Consider the following 13,359-nt stretch of genomic DNA (forward strand, 5'->3'; position numbering starts at 1 on the left):
AGTGCCCAGTTCATCCCTGGTACTTGCTAGATGCCTCAGAGACTTTATGAGAGAAAATACTTTATAAATACAGACATACCTTGGAGATACTGAGAATTTGGTTCCAGACTACCACAATAAATTGAATATTGCAGTAAAGTGAGTCACATGAATATTTGGGCTTTCCAGTGCATATGAAAGTTATGTTTATGCTAAACTGTAGTCTTTTAAGTGTGAAATAGCATTATGTCTAAGGAAAAAAAAAAACAAAAAAAAACTACCAACCCAAATGTTGGGTTGGCCCAAACGTTTGTTTTGGGGTTTTTCTGTAACACTTTATGGAAAAAACCCAAATGAATGTTTTGGTTAGCCCAATATATGCTCTAATTTAAAAATATTTATTGTTAAAAATGCTAACCATCACCTGAGTCTTCAGCAAGTCCTAATCTTTTTTGCTGGTGAAGCATCTTGCCTTAATGTTGATGTCTGTTCAATAATCAGGGTGGTTGTTGCTGAAGGTTGGGGCAGCTGTGACAATTTCATAAAGTAAGACAATGAAGTTTGCAGCATCAGTTGACTCTGCCTTTTACAGACGAGTTCTCTGTAGCAGGTAGTGCTGTTGGATAGCATTTTACCCACAGTAGAACCTCTTTCATAATTGAAGTCAACCCTCTCAAACTCAGCTGCTGCTTTATCAACTAAGTCATGTCATATTCTGGATCTCTGTTGCCATTCCAACAGTCTTCACAGCATCTTCACCAGGAATAGATGCCATCTCAAGAAGCCACTTTCTTTCCTCATCTATAGGAAGCATCTCCTCATTCATTCAAGTTTTATCAGAGGATTGCAGCAATTCAGTCACATCTTCAGGGTCCACTTCTAGTTCTCTCACTCTTTCTACCACATCTGCAGTGACCTCCTTCACTGAAGTCTTGAACCCCCCAAAGTCATCCATTAGCTACATCCAGACCCCTACAACTCTCCCCATAGCAGCAATAAAGCTGTTTGGCTTTCTTATCATTTGTGTGTTCACTGGAGAAGCATTTTTCATTTCCTTCAAGAATTTTTCCTTTGCATCCACAACTTGGCTGTGTGGTACAAGAAGCTTAGGTTTTGACTTCTCCTGGCTTTTAATGTGCCTTCCTTACTAAGCTTAATAATTTCTAGTTTTTGATTTAAAGTGAGTGATATGAGACTTTCACTTGAAGACTTAGAGGCCATTATAGGGTTATCAGTTGGCCTAATTTCAATATTGTTGTGTCTCAGGGAATAGGGAGGCCCGAGGAGAAGGAGAGAGATGGGGGAACAGCTGGAGGTGGTAGGTAGAATAGTCAGAACACACATTTATCAATTAAGCTTGCCAGCTCACATGCCACTGTTTCTGGGGCCCATATTAATTACAACAGTAAACATCAAAGATCTCTAATCACAGATCACCACAACAGATAGAATAACTAAGAAAAAAGTTTGAAATATTTGGGGAATTATCAAATGGGATACAGAGATGCAAAGTGAGAAAATGCTCTTGGAAAAATGGCACCCAGAGACTTGCTGTACAAAGAGTTGCCACAAACCTTCAGTTGTTTCTTTTTTTTTTTTTTTTAAAGCAGATATCTGCAAAGTGCAATAAAATGAGGTATGTCTGCATATAGCCAAAAAACTACATTTGGCATATCAAAGCCATCACTTTGGGCTACTCAAGGGTCAATGTGTAAAAATCACCCCCTTCATGACCATCACCTTAGGACCTAAATGTGTAGGTCCACAAGGCAGAACAAATGTAGGTTTGGAGGCTTTGAATTTTTCATCAAATGTCTGACTGATCTTAAAATGTGTATCACAGGATATCGGCTGCATCCAACGTCCCCAAGCGAGAATACAAGCCACGACCCATAAAAAGGAGCCCCAGCGAGCTCAATGGGGTGTCCACCGCCTCCTCAGCAAAGACAACAGGTGAGCTGACCGTTCTGTGGGTACCGCATGCCCTTCTGCAAGGCTCTCCTGTAAGTGCTTGCTCACTGCTCATTGCTGTATTCTGTGTGGCTACACTGAGATCCTGAATTTCTCTCTTAGGTTATTTGGTAAATTCCCTTTCCCCCTTAGTAATGCACCCTTTCCTGCTTCCTTGTATTGAGTACTTACATCAAGGATGAATTCCACACCGTTCAGTTCAGTTCAGTTGCTCAGTCATGTCCGACTCCATGAACCGCAGCACACCAGGCCTCTCTGTCCCTCACCATCTCCCAGAGTCCACCCAAACCCATGTCCATTGAGTCGGTGATGCCATCCAACCATCTCATCCTCTGTTGACCCCCTCTCCTCCTGCCCTCAATCTTTCCCGGTCTTTTCAAATGACTCAGCTCTTTGCATCAGGTGGCCAAAGTATTGGAGTTTCAGCTTCAACATCAGTCCTTCCAATGAACACTCAGGACTCATCTCCTTTAGGATGAACTGGTTGGATCTCCTTGCAGTCCAAGGGACTCTCAAGAGTCTTCTCCAACACCACAGTTCAAAAGCATCAATTCTTCAACACTCAGCTTTCTTTATAGTCCAACTCTCACATCCATACATGACCACTGGAAAAACCATAGCCTTGATGAGACAGACCTTTGTTGACAAAGTAATGTCTCTGCTTTTTAAAATGCTGTCTAAGTTGGTCATAACTTTCCTTACAAGGAGTAAGCGTTTTTTAATTTCATGGCTGCAATCACCATCTGCAGTGATTTTGGAGCCCCCAAAAATAAAGTATGACACTGTTTCCACTGTTTCCCCATCTATTTGCCATGAAGTGATGGGACTAGATGCCATGATCTTAGTTTTCTGAATGTTGAGCTTTAAGCCAACTTTTTCACTCTCCTCTTTCACTTTCATCAAGAGGCTCTTTAGTTCTTCTTCACTTTCTGCCATAAGGGTGGTGTCATCTGCATATCTGAGGTTATTGATATTTCTCCCAGCAATCTTGATTCCAGTTTGTGCTTCTTCCAGCCCAGCATTTCTCATGATGTACTCTGCATATAAGTTAAATAAGCAGGGTGACAATATACAGCCTTGACATACTCCTTTTCCTATTTGGAACCAGTCTGTCTGTTGTTCCATGTCCAGTTCTAACTATTGCTTCCTGACCTGCATACAGGTTTCTCAAGAGGCAGATCAGGTAGTCTGGTATTCCCATCTCTTGAAGAATTTTCCACAGTTTATTGTGATCCACACAGTCAAAGGCTTTGGCATACTCAGTAAAGCAGAAATAGATGTTTTTCTGGAACTCTCTTGCTTTTTCGATGATCAGCGGATGTTGGCAATTTGATCTCTGGTTCCTCTGCCTTTTCTAAAACCAGCTTGAACATCAGGAAGTTCACGGTTCACGTATTGCTGAAGCCTGGCTTGGAGAATTTTGAGCATTACTTTACTAGCGTGTGAAATGACTGCAATTGTGTGGTCTTTTGAGCATTCTTTGGCATTGCCTTTCTTTGGGATTGGAATGAAAACTAACCTTTTCCAGTCCTGTGGCCACTGCTGAGTTTTCCAAATTTGCTGGCATATTGAGTGCAGCACTTTCACGGCATCATCTTTTAGGATTTGAAATAGCTCAACTGGAATTCCATCACCTCCCCTAGCTTTGTTCGTAGTGTTGCTTCCTAAGGCCCACTTGACTTCACATTCCAGGATGTCTGGCCCAAGGTGAGTGATCACACAATCATGATTATCTGGGTCGTGAAGATCTGTTTTATATAGTTCTTGTGTGTATTCTTGCCACCTCTTCTTAATATCTTCTGCTTCTGTTAGGTCCATACCATTTCTGTCCTTTATTAAGTCCATTTTTGCATGAAATGTTCCCTTGGTATCTCTAATTTTCTTGAAGAGATCTCTAGCCTTTCCCATTCTATTGTTTTCTTCTATTTCTTTGCATTGATCGCTAAGGAAGGCTTTCTTTTCTCTCCTTGCTATTCTTTGGAACTCTGCATTCAAATGGGTATATCTTTCCTTTTCTCCTTTGCTTTTCACTTCTCCTCTGTTCACATCTATTTGTAAGGGCTTCTCAGACAGCCATTTTGGTTTTTTTTTTTTCTTTTTCTTGGGGATGGTCTTGATCTCTGTCTTCTGTACAATGTCATGAACCTCTATCCATAGTTCATCAGGCACTGTCTATCAGATCTATACTTACGGCCTTCTCGTGTGTCAAACCTTGGCCATAGAAACATCATGCTGCATTATCCTCTACATTTAAATTTTTAACTTTTGTAAAATATTTTCCTAATTAAAAAAAAAATTTGAATCAGCATTGGCTGAGCATCTGCTATGTGGTAGGCACCATCATAAGTGTTGCACCATTATTTTTTAATTAGACAAATGGCACAAATATATGCCTAAAGAAAATGGTTGAACTGAGAAAAATAACATTCAAGTGGTGTAAGTCATACTTTAGTTTGTTGTGATCACCCACTCTACCCCAGGCCCCTTCCTAGATGTTGCCAGTGTTAAAAATTTGGTATGAACACTGTCATATCTATTTATGTGCATAGATATACTGTATACTTACTGCTTTAAACCCTTCACTAGTTTTCAAATACAAGATCTTGTACTAGCGGTATTGTGCTATGCTTAGGTTTTGTAAATGTACCATTGTTTCTTGGCGTTATTCCCACATCATGCATATGGATCTATCCCACTATTTTTTTTTAATTTTATTGCAGTATAGTTGATTTAAAATGTGTTAGTTTTAGGTGTACAGCAAAGTGAATCAGTTATACATATGCATGCATTCACTCTTTTTTTAGATTCTTTTCCCATATGGGTCATTACAGATTGTTGAGTAGAGATCCCTGTGCTATACAATAGGTCCTTATTAGTTATCTATTTTATATATCAGTTCAGTTCAGTTCAGTCGCTCAGTCGTGTCCGACTCTTTGCGACCCCATGAATCGCAGCACGCCAGGCCTCCCTGTCCATCACCAACTCCCAGAGTTCACTCAGACTCACGTCCATCAAGTCGGTGATGCCATCCAGCCATCTCATCCTCTGTCGTCCCCTTCTCCTCCTGCCCCCAATCCCTCCCAGCATCAGAGTCTTTTCCAATGAGTCAACACTTCGCATGAGGTGGCCAAAGTACTGGAGTTTCAGCTTTAGCATCATTCCTTCCAAAGAAATCCCAGGGCTGATCTCCTTCAGAATGGACTGGATGGATCTCCTTGCAGTCCAAGGGACTCTCAAGAATCTTCTCCAACACCACAGTTCAAAAGCATCAATTCTTCGGCGCTCAGCTTTCTTCACAGTCCAACTCTCACATCCATACATGACCACAGGAAAAACCATAGCCTTGACTAGATGGACCTTTGTTGACAAAGTAATGTCTGTGCTTTTGAATGTGCTATCTAGGTTGGACATAACTTTCCTTCCAAGGAGTAAGTGTCTTTTAATTTCATGGCTGCAGTCACCATCTGCAGTGATTTTGGAGCCCCCAAAAATAAAGTCTTAACACTGTTTCCACTGTTTCCCCATCTATTTCCCATGAAGTGATGGGACCAGATGCCATGATCTTCATTTTCTGAATGTTGAGCTTTAAGCCAACTTTTTCACTCTCCACTTTCACTTTCATCAAGAGGGTTTTTTGTTCTTCTTCACTTTTTGCCATAAGGGTGGTGTCATCTGCATATGAGGTTATTGATATTTCTCCTGGCAATCTTGATTCCAGCTTGTGTTTCTTCCAGTCCAGCGTTTCTCATGATGTACTCTGTGTATAAGTTAAATAAGCAGGGTGACAATATACAGCCTTGACGTACTCCTTTTCCTATCTGGAACCAGTCTGTTGTTCCATGTCCAGTTCTAACTGTTGCTTCCTGACCTGCATACAGATTTCTCAAGAGGCAGGTCAGGTGGTCTGGGATTCCCATGTCTTTCAGCATTTTCCACAGTTTGTTGTGAGCCACATAGTAGTGTGTATATGTCAATGCCAATCTCCCAGTTAAGCCCTCCTTCCCCTTCTTCCCTGGTAACCACAAGTTTGTTTTCTATGTCTGTGATTCTACTTCTATTTTGTAAATAAGTTCATTTCTACCATATTTCTAGAATCCACATGTAAGTGATATTACTTATATCACACACACATATATATATGTCTGACTTTGTCTTTCTCTGTCTGACTTACTTCACTGAGTATGACAATCTAGGTCCGTCCATGTTGCTGCAAATGCCATTATTTTGTTCTTTTTATGGCTGAGTAATATTCCATTTTATTTATTTTTTTAATTTTATTTTATTTTTAAACTTTACATAATTGTATTAGTTTTGCCAAATATCAAAATGAATCTGCCACAGGTATACATGTGTTCCCCATCCTGAACCCTCCTCCCTCCCCATACCATCCCTCTGGGTCGTCCCAGTGCACTAGCCCCAAGCATCCAGTATCGTGCATCGAACCTGGACTGGCAACTCGTTTCTTACGTGATATTTTACATGTTTCAATGCCATTCTCCCAAATCTTCCCACCCTCTCCCTCTCCCACAGAGTCCATAAGACTGTTCTATACATCAGTGTCTCTTCTGCTGTCTCGTACACAGGGTTATTGTTACCATCTTTCTAAATTCCATATATATGCGTTAGTGTACTGTATTGGTGTTTTTCCTTCTGGCTTACTTCACTCTGTATAACAGGCTCCAGTTTCATCTACCTCATTAGAACTGATTCAAATGTATTCTTTTTAATGGCTGAGTAATACTCCATTGTGTATATGTACCATAGCTTTCTTATCCATTCATCTGCTGATGGACATCTAGGTTGCTTACATGTCCTGGCTATTATAAACAGTGCTGTGATGAACATTGGGGTACACGTGTCTTTTTCCCTTCTGGTTTCCTTGGTGTGTATGCCCAGCAGTGGGATTGCTGGATCATAAGGCAGTTCTATTTCCAGTTTTTTAAGGAATCTCCACACTGTTCTCCATAGTGGCTGTACTAAGTTTTATGGCTGAGTAATATTCCATTTTATATGTGTTATCCTATTATTTTTTAATGGATTCATAGTTTTCCATTATATATACCATTTCCCCTATTAATAGACATTAAAGTTGCTTCCAGTTATTTTCTAAAAGGAATGTCCTTTATCTGCCTCTACATGCTGATGGGCAAGTCCTTCTTGGAAATGAAATTGCTGAGTTAGAGTGAATGCATTTAAGAGACCATTGATACTGCCAAATTACCTGCTAAAACAGGTACACTACTATTAATATAGCAATACCTGCTTCCCCTTGCCTGTGTCATTAGACTTCAATTTTTGCCAAGTACTAATGGATAAAAAACAATTCTTTGCTCTGTGTGCAACTTCTCATTTGAGATTCCATGTCAATTTGCCTGTGGTGCTGTGTCTGTTACTGCTGCCCACTTCCCGTGGTTCTGAGGGATTACGGGTGCTTTGCTGAGTGAGGTACAGTGGTTTCTAGTTTTCTGGCTGGCACCATTTCAGGTCCCTGCACTCAGTACTCCTCCTGGAGGCAGACGCCTGGTCTCCTGGGTACTTGGTACAAGGCCAGGGTGGGAGGAGTCATCAGGCCGCTCTTTGCCCAGAATGCCAACTAGTCTTCCAGCTCCCAGAACTACTTACTCTGAGTTTGGGGCACCCTCCAAACCCACTTTTGTTGCATCTCTCTTTGGGGACCATTTTGAGCTTCATTTTCTCCAGCTGCTTGATTTCCATCTTTCAGATATTCCTTATAGTTTTCATAATTTATGGTCCTTCTTGTTTTCCAACATTATTTGGAATTAAAGACACACCTATTTTATTTTCTAATTTTTAAAATTGATTTTACTGAAGTATAGTTGCTTTACAATGTTGTATTAGTTTCTACGGCACAGCAAAGTGAATCAGCCATACATATACATACATCCCCTCCCTTTTGAACTTTCTTCCCATTCAGGTCACCACAGTGAATTAGAGTTCCCTTTGCTATACGGTATGTTCTTATTAGTTATCTATTTTATACATAGTATCAATAGTGTATATGTATCAATCCCTATCTCCTAATTCTTCCCATCCTGCTTCTTCCCCCTTGGAAGACATACCTATTTTATAATCTTTAGTGATTGGCTGGGATTCCCTGGTGGCTCAGTGGTAAAGAACCACCTGCTAATGCAGGAGACATGGGTTTGATCCCTGGGTTTGGAAGATCCCCTGGAGAAGGAAATGACAACCCACTCCAGTATTCTTGCCTGGAGAATCCCCATGGACTGAAGAGCCTGGAGGGCTACAGTCCATGGGGTCACAAAGAGTCGGACATGACTTAGTGACTGAGCATGCACACACTTGTCCAAAGAAATGATGGATTCTGCAGGACCCGCTATTGAGTCAATGAGAGAAGATTAGACCCTGGTTCTACTCCCTGGAAGGTGAGAAGCCTAGCTCTTGTCCTTTATCCTGCAGGTCCCTAGATTTATCTTCTCAGATGTCTTTCATAGCTTCCACATCTTCATATCTGAAGTGGCCTTTGGAAAGCCGCTTCCTCTGACAGTTGTGCTTATTGCTGCTTAGGTGTCTTGAGGGTTCTTCAAGGTTCAATAGATGCAGATGTTTTCAGGTTAGACCAGCACTTCCTTTTCCCAATTCAAGGCCTCCAAAAATGTAATAGCTTCTGATCTGTGTCTCCCAAGCACTCCCATGTGCCAGTAATCACATCCAAGTTTCTTTCTTAGATATAGCTCTTAAGAGACCGCCTTACTTCTTTCCTTTCTTGCCTAACCTTTCCTTTCCTTTTCTAAATATTTCTATATTTGGCTGTCTTGGGTCTTAGCTGTGGCATGTAGAATCTTCTTTGCATCATGCAGGCTCTTCATTGTGGCCCATAGACTCTCTAGTTGAGGCGTGTGGGCTTAGTTGTCCTGTAGCACGTGGGATCTTAGTTCCCTGACCAGGGAACGAACCTGTGTCCTCTGTGTTGCAAGGCAGATTCTTAACCGTTGGACCACCAGGGAAGTCCCAGCTAACCTTTCTTAACTTATGGAGGCTACCTTGAGGCCATCTGGAATAGCAGATAAGTGGGAAGGCAATACCTTTAGATAAATCTTTGCTGTGGAATGAGGTCCATTCATTCAGTTTACAGAAGTCTCTGAGAATGACTTGGAGCACAGCCTGCCCATCGTCCGTTCTTTGGTGGTACAGAAGCTTATCTAATGCTCTGGGACCCAATCTCTGATTCTCATCTCTTCCCTTTTTGCTTGCAAACCGGGCAATTCTTCCCTTTCTTACAATAAGTAGCTAGATGTACCAAGGAGCAGTTACCATCCAGTCACATTCTGTTTTCCCCAATTTCTTCCTTTAGGCTCCTGATATGCGGGATGCTTTGAAAGTTACCACAGGCAAAAGTTTTACCAAGTGTTTTTCCACACCCTAACTAGGATCGCCGACTTTCATGCCAGTTATATCTGTTTCTTCTTCATCACGGCTTGGCCACTAAGTTTAGCTCTTATCATGACAACATCCCACTTCTGGTACCAGTTTTTGCATGAGTTAGGGTAAGAATAGTTACTGTTGTGCAGAGACTCAAGAAAGCAATGGTTCAAATGAGATAGAAATTAAGACTGGAAGTCCAGGTCTGGAGGTTGCCTTTTAGGGAAGTAAACCAAAGGTGGTTGATGTTACTTCCACTCCCATCCCCCTGGGATGGACCTAGTCACAGGGCCACAACTAGCTGCAGAGGCTGGGGGAGTGGGTTTAGCTGGAGAGCCACATCCCACCACTATACCACCGTGAAGAGGAGCGAGAGAGTGTTGGTGGCCAGCTTGCAGTTTCTACCACACACATCTATCTCCTACACATATGTTGTGGAAGAACACATCAGGCCCCACACAATTCATTTCCATTAGAACGTGGTACCTCATGCAGGATGGTATGGGAACGTACATTAAGGATAACCTAGGAGTCGGCAGGCTCTTTTTGTAGAGGGACAGGTCATAAAAAGTTTACACTTTGTCAGTTATTTGGTCTTGGTTGCAACCTCTCAACTCTGTTCTGACGTGAAGGCAGCCACAGACAGTATGGAAATGGATGAGCATGGCTGTATTCCATTCAGATGTTACTTGGCCCACAGGCCAGAGTTTGCCAACCCTGGGGTGACTCATTGGGAAATCAACTCAACAATATCCATCAAAATTAATAAAAATGTTTGCTTACTCTCAGTGGCTTCATTCCTGGAAATGTATCCTAAAGAAATAATTTAAGCAAAAGCATATTCCTGTACCTATTACAGCACTATACAGAGGAAGAACAAGTTATAAATGGGAACAGTCTAATGACCAATATTTATTTATATATATTTGTCAACATTAGGATAATGGTTAAGTAGATGATGGTATATCAAATGGGATATTGTGCAGCTTTTCAAACTCACTGACATGGAAATTATGTCGAAACATTCGAATGTTTGTGGTTTGATATGAAGTTGAAAAGAAAGACACAGAGTTATCAGTGTTCTGTGATTACAACCTTGTAAATCAATTTGTGCGTGTAGGCCAGGCTAAATGGTAGGATTCTGGGCAATATTTTCCTTTTTAAAAAGATATTCTTTAAATTGTATTTCAATAAGTGTATTTGAATAAACAAGCATGTATTTAATAATGGAAAAGTTGTGACTTTTGAAGAATAGGTATACTTCCTTCTTTAAAGAAAACTGTGTACCCACTGTATTCCCTGTTCTCCCCACCCCCAGGAAGCTTAGTGCCAGATGCAAAGTTCAAGCACAGCAATCATTATAAAATGGCCAGAGCTGGTCCATGTGCACATCCTCCCCTTTGATGAGGGTGACCATGCATCCTAGTTTGCTTGGGACAGTCCCAGCATATGTCTGTTGCTCCAGTATAATTTTTGAAAAAATGTCTTTATTTAGTTTTGGCTTCGCTGGGTCTTTGTTGCTATGCGCAGGCTTTCTCTAGTTGCAGTCAGGGGCTACTCTCTAGTTGTGGTGTGCAGGCTCCTTATTGCAGCGGCGTCTCTTATTGCAGAGCACAGACTCTAGGCACATGGACTTTGGCAGTTGTGCTGTGCAGGCTTAGTTACCTAGCAGCGTGTGAGATCTTCAGGACCAGGGATGGAACCTGTGTCCCCTGCATTGGCGGGTGGATTCTTAACCACTGGACCAACAGGAAGTCCCTCTGATACCATTTTTAGTAGTCCGCTCCCTCCTTTACTCACAAGTTCTATTGTTTGTATGAAAATACATTGTTTCCTTACTTTTTATGGCTTTACTTTTCTCTTTCTGGTCTGTGAAACCTCTCTTCTGAATACATATGTTATTGTGAGCCATTTCAAAATTTCTGTTAGAAAGAAGCTGGTTATAAATATAACTAAATACGTTGAAAGCAAGTCCAACCCCAGCCTGCCTTCCTCCCTGTATTATATCTGAATGAATTGGAATCAGCAGACCCTAGGACCCCAGAAGGGCTTCCCAGATGGCTCAGTGGTAAAGAATTCATCTATCAATGCAGGAGACACTGGAGATGCAAGTTCGATCCCTGGGTCAGGAAGATCCCCTGGAGAAGGGAATAGCAACCCACTCCAGTATTCTTGCCTGGGAAATCCCATGGACAGAGGCTACAGTCTATGGGGTCACAAAGAGTTGGACACAACTGAGTAGAGTTGTTTTTACAATGTTGTGTTAGTTTCTCTTGTACAGCAAAGTGGATCAACCACACGTTTACAAATGTCTCCCCTCTACCTTTTTTTAGATTTCCTTCCCATTTAGGTCACCACAGAATATTAAGTAGAGTTCCCAGTGCCATACAGTATGTTCTCATTAATTATCTATTTTATACATGCTGCTAAGCTGCTAAGTCCCATCAGTCGTGTCCGACTCTGTGCGACCCCATAGATGGCAGCCCACCAGGCTCCCCGTCCCCCTGGGATTCTCCAGGCAAGAACACTGGAGTGGGTTGCCATTTCCTTCTCCAGTGCATGAAAGTGAAAAGTGAAAGTGAAGTTGCTCAGTCGTGTCCGACTCTTAGCGACCCCATGGACTGCAGCCCACCAGGCTCCTCCGTCCATGGGATTTTCCAGGCAAGAGTACTGAGTGGGGTGCCATTGCATAGTAGTGTGTATACCCAATTCATCCCACTCCTGCCTTCCTCCCTTGGTGTCTGTACATTGTTCTCTATGTGTCTCTATTTCTGCTTTGCAAATAGGTTCATCTCTAACATTTTTCTAAATTCCACATATATGCATTAATATACAATATCTGTTCTTCTCTTTTTCTGACTTACTTCACTCTGTATGACATTCGCTGGGTCCATCCGTGTCTCTGCAAATGGCACAGTTTCCTTCCTTTTTATGGCCAAGTGATATTCCATTGTCTATACATACTCCAACTTCTTTATCTATTCATCTGTTCATGGACATCCAGGTTGCTTCCATGTCCTGGCTATTGTAAATAGTGCTTCAGTGAACACTGGGGTGCATGTGTCTTTTGGGATTATGGTTCTTTCTGGGTATATGCCCATGAGTGTGGTTGCTGAGTCATATGGTAGTTCTATATCTTACAGATTTTTCATTTTATCTTGTTAAGAAATAATACTGGGGAATGTCAGCAAACGTTCAAGAGCATCAGGAAAGATTTCTTTCCAAGATTCTTGATCGGAGGGAATCGGGCCAGCAAGTGGTTGCAAAGGGAGTCTGTTGTACGCATCTGACTTGGAAGAAGAAAGCGGTGATAGGACAGTCCGTTCCTTGGCCTCCTCATCCAGACTGTGTGTGTAGTACTCTGTCCCCTCCTTCTTGGCCAGTAGCTCAGTCCCCAGGCAGATTAAGTTGTTAGCTGGGTGATGGTCAGCCAGAGATCACAGATGTGTAGAAGATGGCTTTTAGGAAGGCTCAGTATCCACAACTGGATTCTCCATTATAGCACACTGCATGCCACGCCACCGTGTAACATCTGCCTCTACTTTAGTCCCCATCCCCAGCCCTGGGCTTCCTCGTTGATTCGTGGGTAGAATTTGCGAGTGTGAAGGCGTCCCGTACTGTTTGTTTCTAAGGCACAGTTTCAAAAGAAAATGGCATTTTATAGCCGGCATTAATGGGAAATTACTTTCCATTAGGATTCTGAATGATTTGCACATAATGTTTATAAAGTAAAGGAAAAATGTCAAGCATTTCACTAACAATTTAAAGCAAAGCTCCTAGGACTCTGCCAGAAATGAATTCCAAGAACATTTTCTTCATCATTTCTTCTTTCTAAAGAAAAAAAAAAAAAAACAGAGGGGGGGGAAGATGAAAGGACGTAGATCAATTAGGCTGAATCCATGGTGGGACTAAGATGGAATCTTTGATAATATGGTTTCTAGGTACTTAAGAGAATGAATAAAGTGAGCCAAAAAAGGGAGAGGGGGGTGGTGGTGGAAATCACATCTT

The 13,359-nt window shown here is 41.7% G+C and overlaps 1 protein-coding gene across 39 annotated transcripts in view; it reads left to right on the plus strand.

Annotated features, from left to right (window-relative positions):
- SH3GL3 (SH3 domain containing GRB2 like 3, endophilin A3) overlaps window positions 1–13,359 on the plus strand; it is a 151,604-nt gene that overhangs the window by 105,763 nt on the left and 32,482 nt on the right. For 38 of the 39 annotated variants that reach the window (XM_086364297.1, XM_086364307.1, XM_086364283.1 and 35 more), the window contains one exon: window positions 1,823–1,932. The exons of the other annotated variant lie outside the window; for it this stretch is intronic. In XM_086364297.1, the coding sequence (XP_086220423.1) occupies window positions 1,823–1,932 (110 nt within the window). The remainder of the gene's footprint in view (window positions 1–1,822; window positions 1,933–13,359) is intronic. 39 annotated transcript variants of the gene reach the window in all.

This window comes from Bos grunniens, chromosome 21 (genome assembly GCF_055505025.1).
Source record: "Bos grunniens cultivar Pamir isolate PY7600 chromosome 21, Bosgru_T2T1.0, whole genome shotgun sequence".
Lineage (NCBI taxonomy): Eukaryota > Metazoa > Chordata > Mammalia > Artiodactyla > Bovidae > Bos > Bos grunniens.